The sequence below is a fragment of the Micropterus salmoides genome, unplaced genomic scaffold (assembly GCF_014851395.1).
Source record: "Micropterus salmoides isolate LMB-PRFRI ecotype aquatic unplaced genomic scaffold, ASM1485139v1 Ms_hic_scaffold_4, whole genome shotgun sequence".
Taxonomy (NCBI): Eukaryota; Metazoa; Chordata; class Actinopteri; order Centrarchiformes; family Centrarchidae; genus Micropterus; species Micropterus salmoides.
The window spans coordinates 39716583-39737668 of NW_024043372.1; the positions used below are offsets into that span (position 1 = coordinate 39716583).

General features: G+C 42.1%; 1 protein-coding gene across 6 annotated transcripts in view; it reads left to right on the forward strand.

Moving 5' to 3' along the window:
- Positions 1-21086, forward strand: part of plekha6 (pleckstrin homology domain containing, family A member 6) — a 110485-nt gene that overhangs the window by 42173 nt on the left and 47226 nt on the right. For all 6 annotated transcript variants that reach the window (XM_038697635.1, XM_038697632.1, XM_038697634.1 and 3 more), the window contains 2 exons: positions 4257-4441; positions 6315-6869. In XM_038697635.1, the coding sequence (XP_038553563.1) occupies positions 4257-4441; positions 6315-6869 (740 nt within the window). The remainder of the gene's footprint in view (positions 1-4256; positions 4442-6314; positions 6870-21086) is intronic.

A 21086-nucleotide genomic window follows, 5' to 3' on the forward strand; every position in this document is an offset into this window, starting at 1 on the left:
CACCACAAGGACTGAACACAATTGAGGGCAATATATACAGGGACACACAACACACACAAAGCAGGCAGGGCAATTAAACACAGGTGAGAGCATTGGGAATCAAGGTAGACAGGAAACAAAAACACCAATCACCAAAATTACAAAATAAAACAGGAAGTAAAGCTACAGATACACAAGGATATATTGTATGTAACTAAATACAACAGAAAAGAAGGAAGCAATGCTTCACTAACAAAATCTAACAAGAACACAGAGGCAATGGGTAAAACAGAAATAGAAATTTAACAAAATAATAGAAAAACACCACACTCAAAAATCCGTGTGTGGTTCGTTCTTCAAAACCAAATCGGAAAAACCAAAAAAACAAGTCATCTGTTTTGTTTTTCTGTTTCAAACCCATAACCAAAAACAAAGGAGCTCAGACATGTTTGTATTTTTTATTATTATTATTATTATTATTATTATTATCATATGTAGTCATTTTGCTACAATTACACATCACACAACAGCTGCAGCTGTGTTTGCACCTGACCTTTCTGTAAGAGGGAAGAATTTAGAAAGTTGCATGGCGCTGCAGAGAGCCCCCAGCTGCAGTAGTGCATGGATGATGCATAATTTCATCCAGCCTTAGGGATAATAATAATAATAATAATAGCGACACAACCCGTACAGGAGAGGGAGTGGGCGGACCAGGAACAGGAGATCGCAGAGCAACTGGCCCGCTGCAGACGGTCAGTGAGCCTTCCCTCTGGCAGGATGAAGTTCTGATTTTACGCAAGATCCATGATGATAGAGAAATTAATAAAGCATTCTGTGAATATTTTAGACACCCCCCAAAATATCAGAAATATTGTTTTAGGGGAGCTGATGTCTTATTAAGGTGAGCTAAGATCCCCCTGGCTCCCCGCAAGTTTGCACCATGCCTACAACTCCTGCTCACTCCCCAACTTGTCACATATGGACCCATGGTCAAGGCCTATGTAACGCACTGGGGGATCCCTATAGCGTCATAGGTCAACGCAGTGGGGAAAGCCCTGTAGCATCCGTTTGTGATAGTAAAGGCAGGTAGGATATGATAAGCTATTATACATACATGGTTGGGGCGAAAGGAGGGCCAGGACCTTTGAATCAGGAGACAGGAGGAATGTTTGTGTATCCTGTGAAACAAAAAGTCAACATTAGGCTAAATATTTTTATATTTAATTTTATATAAGGCTATTTCTTTTCAGGTCGCATCACATCTCATATCAACTGTGGCGAATATGATTGTAGAAGTGAGCACTATATTACAGAGCCTCAAACACTCAAAATTATCCAATTTCTAGCTTAAGTAGGCTACATCAGTATCAAGGAAGCATTTTGTTTTGAGCTGATCTGAAGCAGCTGCTTACTCGAGCAATATAATAAAATACCCGAATATGTTTATCAAGGGTTTTTTCTCGAGGCTATACGGCCAGGGTCCGACCTCCTCTCCCTCGCCCTGTACGTTCCAGCGCCCCGCTCCCCCTCCGTTAACTCTAGTATGGGTTGCTGGCTGGATTAAGTCTGATGCTCCTGATTTTACACATAATCCATGTACTGCTGCAGCTGGAGTATGTCCGCAGCGCCGCACAACTAAATTCTTCCATCTCATAAAGAATATAAAGCTCAGGTCGAAACAGTGTAGCCTGAAGAGGCTGAACGAAAATTACCCGAACATAGCTGCAGCCTCCGGTACTGTCCTGTTTTTCTAACTAAAAACCCACTAATGTTGATGTTCAAGCTCATCTTAATTATATAATCAGGCACCGCCATCGCCCAAGTGTATCTGCTGCAGGTTTATCAAGTATAACACACAAAGCTACTCAAATCAGACTCATTAAATATCAAAAAACAATATTATCCTTTTTGGGTTTAAAACAGAAAAACAAAAACAAATATCTGTTTTTTTGTTTTCTGTTTTTCTGTTTTGGTTTTAAAACAGAAAAAAACAAAAAAGGACTTGGTTTTTTGGTTTTCACGATTCGATTTTTAAACGAAATAATGAAAGAACGAACCATACACGGATTCTCAAAAATCCATGTATGGTTCGTTCTTTCATTATTTTGTTTCAAACCCAAATCGGGAAAAAAGAGTTTTTTTTGTTTTTTCTGTTTTAAAACCAAAATGGAAAAACGGAGAACCAAAAATCATCTATTTCATTTTTTTGTTTTAACAAAGGAGCTGCATTTTGTTCTATCTTTGACTGGTGTATCCCTACAACCCATCACTCCCCCACTTGTCACATATGGTTAAGTTGTTTGTAACGCACTGGGGATCCCTATAGTGTCACAAGTGGGGGAAGCCCTGTAGCTTCAGTTTGTGACGGTAAAAGCAGGTATATGATATTTAACAGAAAAGACGGAGTAAGAACTGGTTGAGGTGAAAGGAGGGCCAGAATCAGGACTGAACCAGGAGACCGGTGTTCGTGTCCAGTGTGAAACAAAAAACTCAATGTTACATATTTAAGCTATTTATTTTATTTTATAGCCTATAGGCTAAGGTTATGGTGAATATGATTGTAGAAGTGAGCACTATAGACCTAGCCACATAGGAAAAAAGAAATATGAGAATATGGGCTACTTGTTTACGCGTCAAGCTGGAGGAGCCACGCAAGCACTCAAAATTCTCCCATATGTAGATTAAGTACATAAGCATCAAGGAAGCATTTTGTTTTGGGCTGATCTGACGCGGCTGGTACCTGAGCAATGTAAGAAAATTCCCGAATATGTTTATCAAGGGGGCGCCAGGGGGAGCTTTCCTCCTCTTAATAAGACATGAGCTCCCTTGAAAACATGATTTGTGATATTTTGAGGGGTCTCTAAAATATTGACAATATGCTATTTTTGCCATTCATTTCTATTTTTCTGTAGCCTATCATCATGGATCGTGCGTAAATCAGTAGCATCAGGCTTCATCCAGCCAGAGGGATCACCGACCGAAATATTGAAATTTGAAATATTTTTGTCTTCCATGTTACACACTGTAAGCAGATGGCATCATTGGTGCATTTCTTCAAGTTCAACAGTGTATAATTATGTTCTTTATTTCATTAATCTTATTTTTATCCATAGGAAAAGGTTTGTATATTAACTCTGAGTTGTTCATGTGTTCATGTAGATGTGCTGACAACACAAAATGACCTGTATTTAAAACCTGTTCCTTCACAGTGAAAACTGGAGCTAAACACTGCTATCAAACACTAAAATCAACTGTCTTAGGAGAAGAGTTACAGTTTGGTTTATCTGCTTTGTAATGTCAGACTTTAAGAGGCTCCAGATGTTCTGAACATGCTTCCTCACAGCCATAAATAATACATATCCAGGCCCTAACATCTCGTTAACCAGCAGTGATCAGTGACCTTTGACCACACAACCCTTAACCTTTCCACCCTCACTGTCTCCTCTTCCTCCCTCCTCCACCCACCCCTGCCAGCTCTGCTGGCCCTCGCTGTCTACTGTTGTGGTAGAAAGTACAGTAGGTACAGTGTTGATAGTTTCCTACTCTTCTTTAATTAACTGTCCTGTCTGCAAAGGATGCATGATTAAGTCTCTTGTACTGCATGTCTGCATGTCAGTTGAATACCTGAGCACTTATATTTAACAGTCTGGTTCTGTTTGGGTTGTTCAGTTATTGACTGCATGTCAAAGGCACCCCCTGGGATTTTGTTTTTGTGACCAGTCCCGCCACCACAAACCCTACAGTTTTCTAAAACTCACCTGTGAACTGGTTAGAGTTTCAAACATAAAAACTGACCTGGGAGGTCGTTTAAGGGTTTAGGGGTGAGTGATGTAGCTTTAATATGAGAAGTTTAGGACAGTGCATGTATATCATTAAAGGACAATTGTAGTTTATCACAACTTTGGTGTTATTTTCAAAGTTGTGTCAATTATAGAAAGACTTAGTTGGAAGAGAGAACAGAAGAGAAATATAAAATGATTAACTCCAGTCAAATATATTTTTCATCCATGCCAGTATCACAAATCACAAATGTGCCTCACATGGCTTTACAATCTGCACAGCATATGACCTCCTCTATCTTCTCACAGCTGGTTTGTTTCCAGCCTGTCTGATAAACCCTAAGTTGTAATGAACCTTAATGACTTCTACCTGGACATCTTTGATATGTTGGTTCTTCACTGCATGAGGAGATGATGTTACTGCTGATGAAGATAATGGGGATGTTGGGTATAATAATAGCCAGGGACCTAACCCACTCTGTTTGTTTCCCTCTGCAGGTATGGTTGGACGAGGAAGAGGAGGGAGGTGAGGAAGGAGAGTCAAAGCATCCCGTTGTGTTTTGCATGCAGGCAGAGCATGCTGGGACCAGGACATACTTCTTCAGCACTGACAGCCATGAGGAGCAGGAAGAGTGGATTAGAGCCATGAGCGAGGCTACAGAGGTCAACATTAGGTCACAGAGGTGCTGTTCACACAGAGCCACACTCAGACACACAGTACACACACACAGATTTGATTGGGCCTGTCCATTATGTCCAGTCATGGCAATACTGTATGGACTCATATGGACTACTCATATCTTAAAGGGGCATTATGTAGTTTTCAGCAGCTACTAGTGGTGCACTTTTAAGATTGCAACCAGGTGTGTGCTCGTACGCGTGCTCGCTTCAAGAGAGCATTTTCCGAAAAACAAACGGTTTCATTGAGAGGTCCAGCAATAGATGTGGAAACACTGGCATACCGGCTGCTTTTCACTAGACATGTTCATGCTCTGTGACTTCAATATTCCCGGCTCAGAGGCAGATCAAATCAAAACCCTTTTCGGCTGTGTAACGTTATTTTTCAGACAGTGCAGCCAGCTGGCATATTGGCACAATCCTCCCAGAAAATAAGGCAGTGTGACAGTGGCTATAGACAGACAGGGAGGCAGCTTCACACCACATGCTGGAAACTCAGGTAAACTCCCACTGCAACGTTACAGCAATATTTTTATCAGCTTATGGTTGAACTAATCCATGCTCATTACATAATAACGTTACATTTACTGCATTTAGCCAACTTGATATATCGGCTCACCTGTCTGCTTTTCAGAAACTATGTTTACTATCTGTGTATTTTTCAACGGAGGCTCAGCAATGTGAACACAACTAAATGTTTTAGATGATAACAAAATGGTTAGTGAGCCGGACTGAATATTATAAATTAGATTGTTACCACACTCTATAACAGTTAGACTACTAAGGTTACTGTAGTGAAAAACGTTTTTTTCCATTCCATTTTTCCCATTGTGTTGTCCTGTGCGTTATGTTGCATTATTGTTTTTTTTATTATGTAGATCATGTAAGTTATAGCGACTGAGAGGTGGAGAAGCTGTGTAATGGAGTATTGGTAAAACTAGGCTTCATCCTGAACCAGGTGCTTTTACTTAAAAAATCAAAGATTTATTAATAAGTAATTTCATTGAAAAACTTTGCTTTGGTGCCATCTGGTGGTGATATCAGGAACGACACTGTAAATGTCCAGAATGATGTTGTTGGGTATGGGACTTCCACTTGCATATTATCTTCCATTCATATATACGTCTAACAACATCTTTAACAATCACTGACTGATTTATTCTTAATTACAAAGCTAAACACGTGTGGGGGATTTCTTGAATAAGAAGCAAATGCTCAAATAAGGAAAAAAAATAAGAAATTTTTACTAAGGATAAATCACACACTTCACATTAAATGTAGCCAGGCATTTGGCTCTGTAGTTTTGTGCACCAGCTGCAGGCTGGCAGGTAATGAACTCATGGGACAGCAACGATGAATGTCTTCTTAGAAAAACAAAAGAAAAATGAAAATAATTGAACCAATTAAGAATGTGTTGGTAACATTGTGACTCACTAACAAAATATACAGAAAAGCATGACACAGGTACAAGCACAATGTTCCTGCATTATTAGAAAGAAAACAGTATGCACAGTATGAATGGTAACGTACTGGCCCAATTCAAGCAATGCATATGATGCAGATCAGTACAGCATGACCTGCTGTCAGTCATTTGCCTCTTGTCTCTGTAAGTCAGTGTGAACACAAACCACACCAGAGATAAAAAGCAATAATGGATCATTTTGTTTGTTGGCAAGTAAGTTTAAAGGAGAAATGTACAAAACTCTTCATTCCTAAAAACACCAAATGACTGTTATGGGTTTGATCCATGTGTTGGTGACAGACTCAGTTACTTGGCTTGGTGCTGAGAGTTTAAATTCACTGACTCTGTAATATTTCTGAAACAAATCAAAGCTGTCTGTCTCTTCTCATGCATTCTTTTTCCTTCAACCTTCACAGAACAAAATCAGACACCACAGCTGCTGTCACCCACACCATGGTGACCAAGGCACCCGACCCACAAACAGAACAGGATCCACAGAGTGAAACTGACAGTAACCTGCCCCCCTACCCTAAGATCAACGGGGTCGACAGCCTTGAGACACCCCCGCCCCACCCCCCCCCCTGCACTCAGGAGGGAAAAAAGAATGACGGAAGACGAGGAGAAGGTGAAGATGAAGGGGGGGGACCTAGCCCTGACCACGCCTTCCACCCTAATCACCATCCAAATGGTTGGGACAACTATGGACCTCGCAGTACCATGCCGCACAACAGCAATAGCAAACCCCCTCCATCCAGGAGCCACAGTACCCATCGTGCCCTTCAGGGACACCCAGAGGGGAGTGCCGGCCCATCTCAGAACCCCAGGGAGCAGCAGGAGAACGTGGTGATGAGGAGGGGCTTTGTGCCCAGGACTGCTCCAGAGAGGGTGGCCCAGAGGAAGAGCTCCATGGCCCAGCTGCAGCAGTGGGTCAACCAGAGGCGATGCATGGCCTCCCAGGAGGACATCAACAGGTAGATCAACCCTGTCCCTTTTTGCAAGTCTTCTGTGTTGTTTTTTGCACTTAGCTTCAGATTACAGTTCAGTGGTTATGGGATACCAGGACACTGATAGTGCTGCTGTACTGTAAGTCACTTATAAAGACCTTACACTGGCATTCATTCATTAAAACAGGTCTTAAATGTTTTCTTGTCCTTTTGTAGGATTAAATAAATGCCGTAATGTCATGAAAAAATATTTTTTGTGTGACTTTACAATTTACTGCGTTTGGTGTGACTTGGCTGTTACACATCAGCACTGGTTACATTATGTCAGTGTTTAGCTTTACACTCTGGACTGTGGAGTGTTTGTGGTGCACAAGCAGAAAACAAAACGTCTCTGATGTGCTACTAACAAGCTAATGTTAGCTCATCGCCTCAGAATGGGCAAGCGTCTGAAGTACAGAAGGCCAGAGATACAGACAAGTTGGCTAAGAGCAGTGGCGCTGAGGTTAGCACAACAAGTGGATCAGTGTGCGAGTCAGTCACACTATGGCGAGCGCTAAAGAAACAGCTGAGCTGGAAGACCTGCATGCAGGTTACAGGTCAGTTAACATTACAACAGCAACTGAGAGACAGTTGTGTATAAGACGAGGACCGTGTCTGTGTGTCAGCGTTGTGCCACTGTTGCAGGGTAACGTTATGTGAATAGAAACATCCAACATACTAACGCACATTAAACTTACATCACCCAGATGTGCTGATCACTGGGACGAGGAAAAATCAGAAATAGAGCCCAACTCCTTATCCTCACTGCTTTCACGCCAATACTATATTTCAAGCAGCCTTTAGATGCAAAAACAGAACAGGATGAATAGTCACTGAAGCTATTGGCATAGTATATTACATTACATAACCTTATTCAGCCAAGGGGTGACTAATTGTAACAACTCATATTGCACTAGTTAGGGCCCGAGCATGAAACATGCGAGGTCCCTATTGAAACTGTAGGGATTATTAGGGCCCGAGCACGAACCGTGCAAGGTCCCTATTGTAACTGAAGAGATTATTAGGGCCCGAGCACGACCGTGTGAGGTTCCTATTGAATTTGCTAAGATTATATATATATATATATATATACACACACACACACACACACACACACACACACACACATACACACAGTGAGGAAAATAAGTATTTGAACACCCTGCTATTTTGCAAGTTCTCCCACTTAGAAATCATGGAGGGGTCTGAAATTGTCATCGTAGGTGCATGTCCACTGTGAGAGACATAATCTAAAAAAAAAATCCAGAAATCACAATGTGTGATTTTTTAACTATTTATTTGTATGATACAGCTGCAAATAAGTATTTGAACACCTGAGAAAATCAATGTTAATATTTGGTACAGTAGCCTTTGTTTGCAATTACAGAGGTCAAACGTTTCCTGTAGTTTTTCACCAGGTTTGCTGAGAAACACGGAGTTTGAGCTCCCTCCAAAGATTCTCTATTGGGTTTAGGTCTGGAGACTGGCTAGGCCACGCCAGAACCTTGATATGCTTCTTACAGAGCCACTCCTTGGGTATCCTGGCTGTGTGCTTTGGGTCATTGTCATGTTGGAAGACCCGGCCTCGACCCATCTTCAATGCTCTAACTGAGGGAAGGAGGTTGTTCCCCAAAATCTCGCAATACATGGCCCCGGTCATCCTCTCCTTAATACAATGCAGTCGCCCTGTCCCATGTGCAGAAAAACACCCCCAAAGCATGATGCTACCACCCCCATACTTCACAGTAGGGATGGTGTTCTTGGGATGGTACTCATCATTCTTCTTCCTCCAAACACGGTTAGTGGAATTATGACCAAAAAGTTCTATTTTGGTCTCATCTGACCACATGACTTTCTCCCATGACTCCTCTGGATCATCCAAATGGTCATTGGCAAACTGAAGACGGGCCTTGACATGTGCTGGTTTAAGCAGGGGAACCTTCCGTGCCATGCGTGATTTCAAACCATGACGTCTTAGTGTATTACCAACAGTAACCTTGGAAACGGTGGTCCCAGCTCTTTTCAGGTCATTGACCAGCTCCTCCCGTGTAGTTCTGGGCTGATTTCTCACCTTTGTTAGGATCATTGAGACCCCACGAGGTGAGATCTTGCATGGAGCCCCAGTCCGAGGGAGATTGACAGTCATGTTTAGCTTCTTCCATTTTCTAATGATTGCTCCAACAGTGGACCTTTTTTCACCAAGCTGCTTGGCAATTTCCCCGTAGCCCTTTCCAGCCTTGTGGAGGTGTACAATTTTGTCTCTAGTGTCTTTGGACAGCTCTTTGGTCTTGGCCATGTTTGTAGTTGGATTCTTATTGATTGTATGGGGTGGACAGGTGTCTTTATGCAGCTAACGACCTCAAACAGGTGCATCTAATTCAGGATAATAAATGGAGTGGAGGTGGACATTTTGAAGGCAGACTAACAGGTCTTTGAGAGTCAGAATTCTAGCTGATAGACAGGTGTTCAAATACCTATTTGCAGCTGTATCATACAAATAAATAGTTAAAAAATCATACATTGTGATTTCTGGATTATTTTTTTAGATTATGTCTCTCACAGTGGACATGCACCTACGATGACAATTTCAGACCCCTCCATGATTTCTAAGTGGGAGAACTTGCAAAATAGCAGGGTGTTCAAATACTTATTTTCCTCACTGTATATATATATATATATATATTTATTAGGGCCCGAGCACGACTGTGTGAGGTCCCTATTGAATTTGCTAAGATTATGTCTATGAAGATTCTCAGTCATCCAGGTCATAGTTATCCAACGAAGGTTAAAATCAAGGGCAACTGGACTTGGCTGAAGATACTGGAAGACGTTTCGTCCCTCATCCAAAGGACTTCTTCAGTTCTGACTGACTGGCAGGGAAACTCAGCTATTTAACCTCAGTGGGGTCGTTATCCCGGGTCATCGATACCGCTGGTTCGTTAGTGTTCCTTGTTGCTGTGACGACAGTCGTTACAGTCGTTAAGACTACCTGTGGCCAAGACTGAACGACCATCGTTGGTATCTTCACCTGAGGTCAATAGGTTACGTTTGGTGAGTTTCCTGGGAAGTGATGAAAGGACAGCATTGTAAGTGGGGGATAAGTGGTGGCGTAGACCCCCTCCCCTGTTCAATGACGGCTTCTCAACCCTGGTGTAGATGGCTTCCTTGACACCTCTTTCAAACCATCCATCTTCTCTGTCTAAAATGTGCACCTGGTGGTCCTCAAACGAGTGTCCTCTGTCCTTCAAATGTAAGTAGACTGCAGAGTCTTGACCTGAGGAGTTGGCCCTTCTGTGTTGAGCCATGCGTTTGTGTAGTGGTTGTTTAGTCTCCCCAATATACAGGTCTGTGCATTCCTCACTGCATTGGACCGCATACACTAGATTGCTTTTCTTGTGTTTGGGTGTGCGGTCTTTGGGGTGTACCAGCATCTGTCTTAGTGTGTTTTTGGGTTTAAAAAACACAGGGATTTTATGTTTGTTGAAAATCCTCCTGAGTTTCTCTGATACTCCAGACACGTATGGAATCACAATGTTGTTGCGTTTGACCTTCTTTTCCTCCTCCCCTGTAGTTTTTAGGGCCCGAGCACGACCGTGCGAGGTCCCTATTGAATTTGCTAAGATTATTAGGGCCCGAGCACGACCGTGCGAGGTCCCTATTGAATTTGCTACGGTTATTAGGGCCCGAGCACGACCGTGCGAGGTCCCTATTGAATTTGCTAAGATTATTAGGGCCCGAGCACGACCGTGCGAGGTCCCTATTGAGTTTGCTCAGATTATTAGGGCCCGAGCACGACTGTGCGAGGTCCCTATTGAATTTGCTCAGATTATTAGGGCCCGAGCACGACCGTGTGAGGTCCCTATTGAATTTGCTAAGATTATTATTAGGGCCCGAGCACGACCGTGCGAGGTCCCTATTGAATTTGCTCGGATTATTATTAGGGCCCGAGCACGACCGTGCGAGGTCCCCATTGAATTTGCTCGGATTTTTAGGGCCCGAGCACGACCGTGCGAGGTCCCTATTGAATTTGCTCGGATTATATATTTTTAGGGCCCGAGCACGACCGTGCGAGGTCCCTATTGAATTTGCTCGGATAATTTTTTTTAGGGCCCGAGCACGACCGTGCGAGGTCCCTATTGAATTTGCTCGGATTTTTAGGGCCCGAGCACGACCGTGCGAGGTCCCTATTGAATTTGCTCGGATTATTATTATTTTTTTATTTATTTTTTTTTATTTTATTTTTTTCTTTTTTCTGCAAAGTAGGCCCAAATGACATGGCCTAAACATACTCGAAAACTCACCAAAATTTGCAAACATGTCAGAACCGGTGAAAAATTTCGTATTCTACAAGTTTCGCACATGGGCGTTGCAAAATGACTCGCTAGCGCCACCTAGAAAATTGGAAAAAATTAGCCCCTCGTTCACGTTCAACCTACATCTACGAAATTTTCTGGGGACATGTATCATGTCAAGACGCACAAAAAAGCCTCAAGAACCCATAGCCTAAAGTCAACAGGAAGTCGGCCATTTTGAATTTTATGGCCATTTTTGGATGATTTACACACTTCGTACTTTAACGAACTCCTCCTAGGGATTTAGTCGGATCGACGTCAAATTTCTGCTGTGCCTTCTAAAGGCATTGACGATGAAAAGTTGTGCTATTTGCGAGTTTTCGTCAATGGGCGTGTCCGTGGCGTCGATGATTCGCTATGAAACAGGAAGTTGTTGTAACTTCAGTGTACATGCTCACATCTGGACCAAACTGTACATCTAGGATGAGAGTCCCGCCCTGAACACATGTACATGCCGACATTCACCCACAGTCATAGCGCCACCTGCTGGCAATAGAAAGTGACCTTTAACGAAGCAGCCCCCGCCGCACGTTTCACCTACGTGCACGAATTTTCTGTGGTACGTGTATCTTGTCCAGACGCACAAAAAAGCCTCTTGGAGCGATGCCCTAAAATCAACAGGAAGTCGGCCATTTTGAATTTTACGTCAAATTTTGGATGATTTACACACTTCGTACTTTAACGAACTCCTCCTAGGGATTTAGTCCGACCGACCTCAAATTTCTGCTGTGCCTTCTAAAGGCATTGAAGATGAAAAGTTGTGCTATTTGCAAGTTTTCGTCAATGGCGTGTCCGTGGCGTGGCGTCAAAGATCAACTCTTCGCCATGACACGGAAGTTGTCGTAACTTCAGTGTACATGCTCACATCTGGACCAAACTGTACATGTAGGATGAGAGTCCCGCCCTGAACACATGTACATGCTGACATTCACAGACAGTCATAGCACCACCTGCTGGCAACAGGAAGTGACTTTTAACGAAGCAGCCCCGCTCAGTGTACATGCTCACATCTGAACCAAACTTTACGTGCTTGATAACTCTCCCACCCCGCTATGGAGGACCGATCCTGACACAGTCAGAAATAAATACAGAAATAAATAAATGCTCAATAAATAAATAAGCATCCAATTAAATACACAAAAAATAAAGTAAATAAATAAATGTAGGTAGTAATTAAATTATACAAGGAGACATAAATGTATATATTTTAATTAGTGCCTTTACTTATTCACCTTTGTTATAATTACATTATTTGTTTATTCAACTTTATTTATTGCTAATTTTTTTAATGTATTTATTTATGTGTGTGTTTTAATATTTTTGTCTGTTTTATTCTTCCTTTGTATTTATTTACCTTATTTATTTTCACCCATGGTATTTATTTCTGCCTGTCTTAAATTTTTGTATGCATTTCTGCCTCATTATGCAAATGAGGAGGGGCTGTGTCTCAAGGGGTCATCTTCTCTGCTATTGGTGGACCAGTCAGACAGGAGAGCTCCTACTCTGCCTGCAGACATCAACGATCTTGCCCCTCACACAGTCAGATGGCTTCCTTCAGTGCGCTGAGGTGTTTAACAACTCTGAAGACAATACTACCAGCAATGTCTTCCTTCTCTTTTCACGTAGAAGCACCGACAGACAGTGCTTTCAGTTTGCTGCATGCATGGACACAGAACTGCGGTATAGGGAGAAGCACACGGTCAGCTGGCTGCAGCTAAATCTGGAGTGCACTCGTATTCAATTCTGTATGGTAAATTCAGTTTTAACGGAGCAGAGCGAGCTGACAGGCAGAGTTAGAGACTTTTTCTGTCTGTTTCTCTCTTTACAAAGACGCATGTTGCAGTCAGAGTCTTCTCTGAGATGCGAGCACGACATACAACACAATTTATCAAATTACACAACGGATATACAGTATGAAAATAAGATTGATTGGATTATACTCACAGGAAGTATAAAACCTCTTACATGGGTCTATTAAAAGTAAAGTAACACAAAAATGTCAGGGAAATTACTTTACTTAGATTTAAGTACTGCAGTTGTACATTTGAAATACCTTCCTACCTTTCTGATAGGAAGCCTTCTTGAGGTGGTATAAAACATTTCTTCTTATATTCTGATTTGAGTTGTGGACAACTATGACCACATGAATTAAAAAAACATTTCACTGCCCAAGTCAGCTATAACACAAGTCTTGATCATCAGACTACATGCTGTACAGTATTTGTGGACAGATTTTGTCCCAGGATTTCTTATGCATTTCTTCTTCTTCGTTGCATGTTTAGAATAATAAGGTGAGAAATGGGTCTATTCTGAGTTCATCCTGCACTGCAGCAGCTAATAAAGTCCATTTAATCCCAAAACGCTTTTCTTTTAGGCAGGCTGGAGCAGAAAACAACTCACCTTTCTCAAGTTGTACAGTAATGTCACATGTGTATGAAGGTGGATCAAACAAGCTAATCTTAAATGTCAAAGTAGAGAGGAGCCTAGTAGGCCTATTTATTTTCATTCATTACACAATATGAATAAGCTATGCAGACAGTTGTAAAGAAAGAACATCTTTTTCTTCTGTTCTCTACTTGTTATAGTTACACAGTATTAGGGGTGTGGGCTGTATTAAAAGTATCCACTGTTCTCCCATGCTCTAACACACAGTAACGATGAAATGTGTGCTGTTCTCACATTCTTCCTCTGTATGTACACATAAACAACAAGGCAGGGAAATATAAAAGGAATTTATTTTATTGTTTGGGTACATTATTGTTCAGTGTACATGCTCACATCTGAAACAAACTTTACGTGCTTGATAACTCTCCCACCCCGCAGACATCTACACACCAATACCGATTTATATTCATAGCGGCAAGTGCTATGTAGCTCCACGTAGGGGACACAGGAAGTGACATATAGCACCTTCATGCGGCGTCGGAACCGCGTAGGAAATTCACAGCCGCACCGGCAGAGCTCCAGAATGTGCAACTCGGCCGGCTCACGCGCGGACGCGCTACTAGTGCGAGGGCCCGCCCAACGCTGCTTGCAGCTTTAATTAGGGCCCGAGCACGACCGTGCGAGGTCCCTATTGAATTTGCTCGGATTATTATTATTATTTTTATTTTTTTTTTTTCTGCAAAGTAGGCTCAACTGACATGGCCTAAACATTCTCGAAAACTCACCAAAATTTGCAAACATGTCAGAACCGGTGAAAAATTTCGTATTCTACAAGTTTCGCACATGGGCGTGGCAAAATGACTCGCTAGCGCCACCTAGAAAATTGGAAAAATTAGCCCCTCGTTCACGTTCAACCTACATGTACGAAATTTTCTGGGGACATGTATCGTATCAAGACGCACAAAAAAGCCTCAAGAACCCATAGCCTAAAGTCAACAGGAAGTCGGCCATTTTGAATTTTACGGCCATTTTTGGATGATTTACACACTTCGTACTTTAACGAACTCCTCCTAGGGATTTAGTCGGATCGACGTCAAATTTCTGCTGTGCCTTCTAAAGGCATTGACGATGAAAAGTTGTGCTATTTGCGCGTTTTCGTCAATGGGCGTGTCCGTGGCGTCGATGATTCGCATGAAACAGGAAGTTGTTGTAACTTCAGTGTACATGCTCACATCTGGACCAAACTGTACATCTAGGATGAGAGTCCCGCCCTGAACACATGTACATGCCGACATTCACCACAGTCATAGCGCCACCTGCTGGCAACAGAAAGTGACTTTAACGAAGCAGCCCCCGCCGCACGTTTCACCTACGTGCACGAATTTTCTGTGGTACGTGTATCTTGTCCAGACGCACAAAAAAGTCTCTTGGAGCCATAGCCTAAACCCAACAGGAAGTCGGCCATTTTGAATTTTACGTCAAATTTTGGATGATTTACACACTTCGTACTTTAACGAACTCCTCCTAGGGATTTAGTCCGACCGACCTCAAATTTGTGCTGTGCCTTCTAAAGGCATTGAAGATGAAAAGTTGTGCTATTTGCAAGTTTTCGTCAATGGGCGTGTCCGTGGCGTGGCGTCAAAGATCAACTCTTCGCCATGACACGGAAGTTGTCGTAACTTCAGTGTACATGCTCACATCTGGACCAAACTGTACATGTAGGATGAGAGTCCCGCCCTGAACACATGTACATGCTGACATTCACCCACAGTCATAGCGCCACCTGCTGGCAACAGGAAGTGACTTTTAACGAAGCAGCCCCCGCCGCACGTTTCACCTACGTGCACGAATTTTCTGTGGTACGTGTATCTTGTCCAGACGCACAAAAAAGTCTCTTGGAGCCATAGCCTAAACCCAACAGGAAGTCGGCCATTTTGAATTTTACGTCAAATTTTGGATGATTTACACACTTCGTACTTTAACGAACTCCTCCTAGGGATTTAGTCCGACCGACCTCAAATTTGTGCTGTGCCTTCTAAAGGCATTGAAGATGAAAAGTTGTGCTATTTGCAAGTTTTCGTCAATGGGCGTGTCCGTGGCGTGGCGTCAAAGATCACTCTTCGCCATGACACGGAAGTTGTCGTAACTTCAGTGTACATGCTCACATCTGGACCAAACTGTACATGTAGGATGAGAGTCCCGCCCTGAACACATGTACATGCTGACATTCACCCACAGTCATAGCGCCACCTGCTGGCAACAGGAAGTGACTTTTAACGAAGCAGCCCCCGCCGCACGTTTCACCTACGTGCACGAATTTTCTGTGGTACGTGTATCTTGTCCAGACGCACAAAAAAGCTCTTGGAGCGATGCCCTAAAATCAACAGGAAGTCGGCCATTTTGAATTTTACGTCAAATTTTGGATGATTTACACACTTCGTACTTTAACGAACTCCTCCTAGGGATTTAGTCCGACCGACCTCAAATTTGTGCTGTGCCTTCTAAAGGCATTGAAGATGAAAAGTTGTGCTATTTGCAAGTTTTCGTCAATGGGCGTGTCCGTGGCGTGGCGTCAAAGATCAACTCTTCGCCATGACACGGAAGTTGTCGTAACTTCAGTGTACATGCTCACATCTGGACCAAACTGTACATGTAGGATGAGAGTCCCGCCCTGAACACATGTACATGCTGACATTCACAGACAGTCATAGCGCCACCTGCTGGCAACAGGAAGTGACTTTTAACGAAGCAGCCCCCGCCGCACGTTTCACCTACGTGCACGAATTTTCTGTGGTACGTGTATCTTGTCCAGACGCACAAAAAAGTCTCTTGGAGCGATGCCTAAACCCAACAGGAAGTCGGCCATTTTGAATTTTACGTCAAATTTTGGATGATTTACACACTTCGTACTTTAACGAACTCCTCCTAGGGATTTAGTCCGACCGACTTCAAATTTTGCTGTGCCTTCTAAAGGCATTGAAGATGAAAAGTTGTGCTATTTGCGAGTTTTCGTCAATGGGGTGTCCGTGGCGTGGCGTCAGAGATCAAGTCTTCGCCATGACACAGGAAGTTGTTGTAACTTCAGTGTACATGCTCACATCTGAACCAAACTTTACGTGCTTGATAACTCTCCCACCCCGTTATGGAGGACCGATCCTGACACAGTCAGAAATAAATACAGAAATAAATAAATGCTCAATAAATAAATAAGCATCCAATTAAATACACAAAAAAATAAAGTAAATAAATAAATGTAGGTAGTAATTAAATTATACAAGGAGACATAAATGTTATATTTTAATTAGTGCCTTTACTTATTCACCTTTGTTATAATTACCTTATTGTTTATTCAACTTTATTTATTACTAATTTTTTTAATGTATTTATTTATGTGTGTGTTTTAATATTTTTGTCTGTTTTATTCTTCCTTTGTATTTATTTACCTTATTTATTTTCACCCATGGTATTTATTTCTGCCTGTTTTTTAAATTTTTGTATGCATTTCTGCCTCATTATGCAAATGAGGAGGGGCTGTGTCTCAAGGGGTCATCTTCTCTGCTATTGGTGGACCAGTCAGACAGGAGAGCTCCTACTCTGCCTGCAGACATCAACGATCTTGCCCCTCACACAGTCAGATGGCTTCCTTCAGTGCGCTGAGGTGTTTAACAACTCTGAAGACAATACTACCAGCAATGTCTTCCTTCTCTTTTCACGTAGACGCTCCGACAGACAGTGCTTTCAGTTTGCTGCATGCATGGACACAGAACTGCGGTATAGGGAGAAGCACACGGTCAGCTGGCTGCAGCTAAATCTGGAGTGCACTCGTATTCAATTCTGTATGGTAAATTCAGTTTTAACGGAGCAGAGCGAGCTGACAGGCAGAGTTAGAGACTTTTTCTGTCCGTTTCTCTCTTTACAAAAGCATGTTGCAGTCAGAGTCTTCTCTGAGAGGGCAATGAAGTCTCAGTAGTACCCGAGCACCACATACAACACAATTTATCAAATTACACAACGGATATACAGTATGAAAATAAGATTGATTGGATTATACTCACAGGAAGTATAAAACCTGTTACATGCGTAACACAGTAATGTCAGGGAAATTACTTTACTTAGATTTAAGTACTGCAGTTGTACATTTGAAATACCTTCCTACCTTTCTGATAGGAAGCCTTCTTGAGGTGGTATAAAACATTTCTTCTTATATTCTGATTTGAGTTGTGGACAACTATGACCACATGAATTAAAAAAAAACATTTCACTGCCCAAGTCAGCTATAACACAAGTCTTGTTCATCAGACTACATGCTGTGGACAGATTTTGTCCCAGGATTTATTATGCATTTCTTCTTCTTCGTTGCATGATTTAGAATAATAAGGTGAGAAATGGGTCTATTCTGAGTTCATCCTGCACTGCAGCAGCTAATAAAGTCCATTTAATCCCAAAAACGCTTTTCTTTTAGGCAGGCTGGAGCAGAAAACAACTCACCTTTCTCAAGTTGTACAGTAATGTCACATGTGTATGAAGGTGGATCAAACAGCTAATCTTAAATGTCAAAGTAGAGAGGAGCCTAGTAGGCCTATTTATTTTCATTCATTACAATATGAATAAGCTATGCAGACAGTTGTAAAGAAAGAACATCTTTTTCTTCTGTTCTCTACTTGTTATAGTTACACAGTATTAGGGGTGTGGGCTGTATTAAAAGTATCCACTGTTCTCCCATGCTCTAACACACAGTAACGATGAAATGTGTGCTGTTCTCACATTCTTCCTCTGTATGTACACATAAACAACAAGGCAGGGAAATATAAAAGGAATTTATTTTATTGTTTGGGTACATTATTGTTCAGTGTACATGCTCACATCTGAAACAAACTTTACGTGCTTGATAACTCTCCCACCCCGCAGACATCTACACGCCAATACCGATTTATATTCATAGCGGCAAGTGCTATGTAGCTCCACATAGGGGACACAGGAAGTGACATATACACCTTCATGCGGCGTCGGAACCGCGTAGGAAATTCACAGCCGCACCGGCAGAGCTCCAGAATATGCAACTCGGCCGGCTCACGCGGACGCGCTACAAGTGCGAGGGCCCGCCCAACGCTGCTTGCAGCTTTAATTTTTTTTTTTTTTTTTTTCTGCAAAGTAGGCCAACTGACATGGCCTAAACATACTCGAAAACTCACCAAAATTTGCAAACATGTCAGAACCGGTGAAAAATTTCGTATTCTACAAGTTTCGCACATGGGCGTGGCAAAATGACTCGCTAGCGCCACCTAGAAAATTGGAAAAAATTAGCCCCTCGTTCACGTTCAACCTACATGCACGAAATTTTCTGGGGACATGTATCATGTCAAGACGCACAAAAAAGCCTCAAGAACCCATAGCCTAAAGTCAACAGGAAGTCGGCCATTTTGAATTTTACGGCCATTTTTGGATGATTTACACACTTCGTACTTTAACGAACTCCTCCTAGGGATTTAGTCGGATCGACGTCAAATTTCTGCTGTGCCTTCTAAAGGCATTGACGATGAAAAGTTGTGCTATTTGCGAGTTTTCGTCAATGGGCGTGTCCATGGCGTCGATGATTCGCTATGAAACAGGAAGTTGTTGTAACTTCAGTGTACATGCTCACATCTGGACCAAACTGTACATGTAGGATGAGAGTCCCGCCCTGAACACATGTACATGCCGACATTCACCCACAGTCATAGCGCCACCTGCTGGCAACAGAAAGTGACCTTTAGCGAAGCAGCCCCCGCCGCACGTTTCACCTACGTGCACGAATTTGCTGTGGTACGTGTATCTTGTCCAGACGCACAAAAAAGCCTCTTGGAGCGATGCCCTAAAACCAACAGGAAGTCAGCCATTTTGAATTTTACGTCAAATTTTGGATGATTTACACACTTCGTACTTTAACGAACTCCTCCTAGGGATTTAGTCCGACCGACCTCAAATTTCTGCTGTGCATTCTAAAGGCATTGAAGATGAAAAGTTGAGCTATTTGCGAGTTTTCGTCAATGGGCGTGTCCGTGGCGTGGCGTCAAAGATCAACTCTTCGCCATGACACAGGAAGTTGTTGTAACTTCAGTGTATATGTACAAAAATTTCAAACATGTCAAGGAGACATAAATGTATATATTTTAATTAGTGCCTTTACTTATTCACCTTTGTTATAATTACCTTATTTATTTATTCTCCGTTATAATCTTCAACTTTATTTATTACTATTTTTTAAAATGTATCTATTTATGTGTGTGTTTTAATATTTTTGTCTGTTTTATTCTTCCTTTGTATTTATTTACCTTATTTAGTTTCTTTCTCTTTTATTTCTTCCTGTCCTTTTTAAATTTCTGTATGCATTTCTGCCTCATTATGCAAATGAGGAGGTGCTGTGTCTCAAGGGGTCATCTTCTCTGCTATTGGTGGACCAGTCAGACAGGAGAGCTCCTACTCTGCCTGCAGACATCAACGATCTTGCCCCTCACACAGTCAGATGGCTTCCTTCAGTGCGCTGAGGTGTTTAACAACTCTGAAGACACTACCAGCCATGTCTTCCTTCTCTTTTCACGTAGACGCTCCGACAGACAGTGCTTTCAGTTTGCTGCATGCATGGACACAGAACTGCGGTATAGGGAGAAGCACACGGTCAGCTGGCTGCAGCTAAATCTGGAGTGCACTCATATTCAATTCTGTATGGTAAATTCAGTTTTAATGGAGCAGAGCGAGCTGACAGGCAGAGTTAGAGACTTTTTCTGTCCGTTTCTCTCTTTACAAAGATGCATGTTGCAGTCAGAGTCTTCTCTGAAGAGGGCAATGAAGTCTCAGTAGTACCCGATGCGAGACACAATTTATCAAATTACACAACGGATATACAGTATGAAAATAAGATTGATTGGATTATACTCACAGGAAGTATAAAACCTGTTACATGCGTCTATTAAAAGTAAAGTAACACAAAAATGTCAGGGAAATTACTTTACTTAGATTTAAGTACTGCAGTTGTACATTTGAAATACCTTCCTACCTTTCTGATAGGAAGCCTTCTTGAGGTGGTATAAAACATTTCTTCTTATATTCTGATTTGAGTTGTGGACAACTATGACCACATGAATTAAAAAAATTTAACATTTCACTGCCCAAGTCAGCTATAACACAAGTCTTGTTCATCAGACTACATGCTGTACAGTATTTGTCTACAGATTTTGTCCCAGGATTTATTATGCATTTCTTCTTCTTCGTTGCATGATTTAGAATAATAAGGTGAGAAATGGGTCTGTTCTGAGTTCATCCTGCACTGCAGCAGCTAATAAAGTCCATTTAATCCCAAAAACGCTTTTCTTTTAGGCAGGCTGGAGCAGAAAACAACTCACCTTTCTCAAGTTGTACAGTAATGTCACATGTGTATGAAGGTGGATCAAACAAGCTAATCTTAAATGTCAAAGTAGAGAGGAGCCTAGTA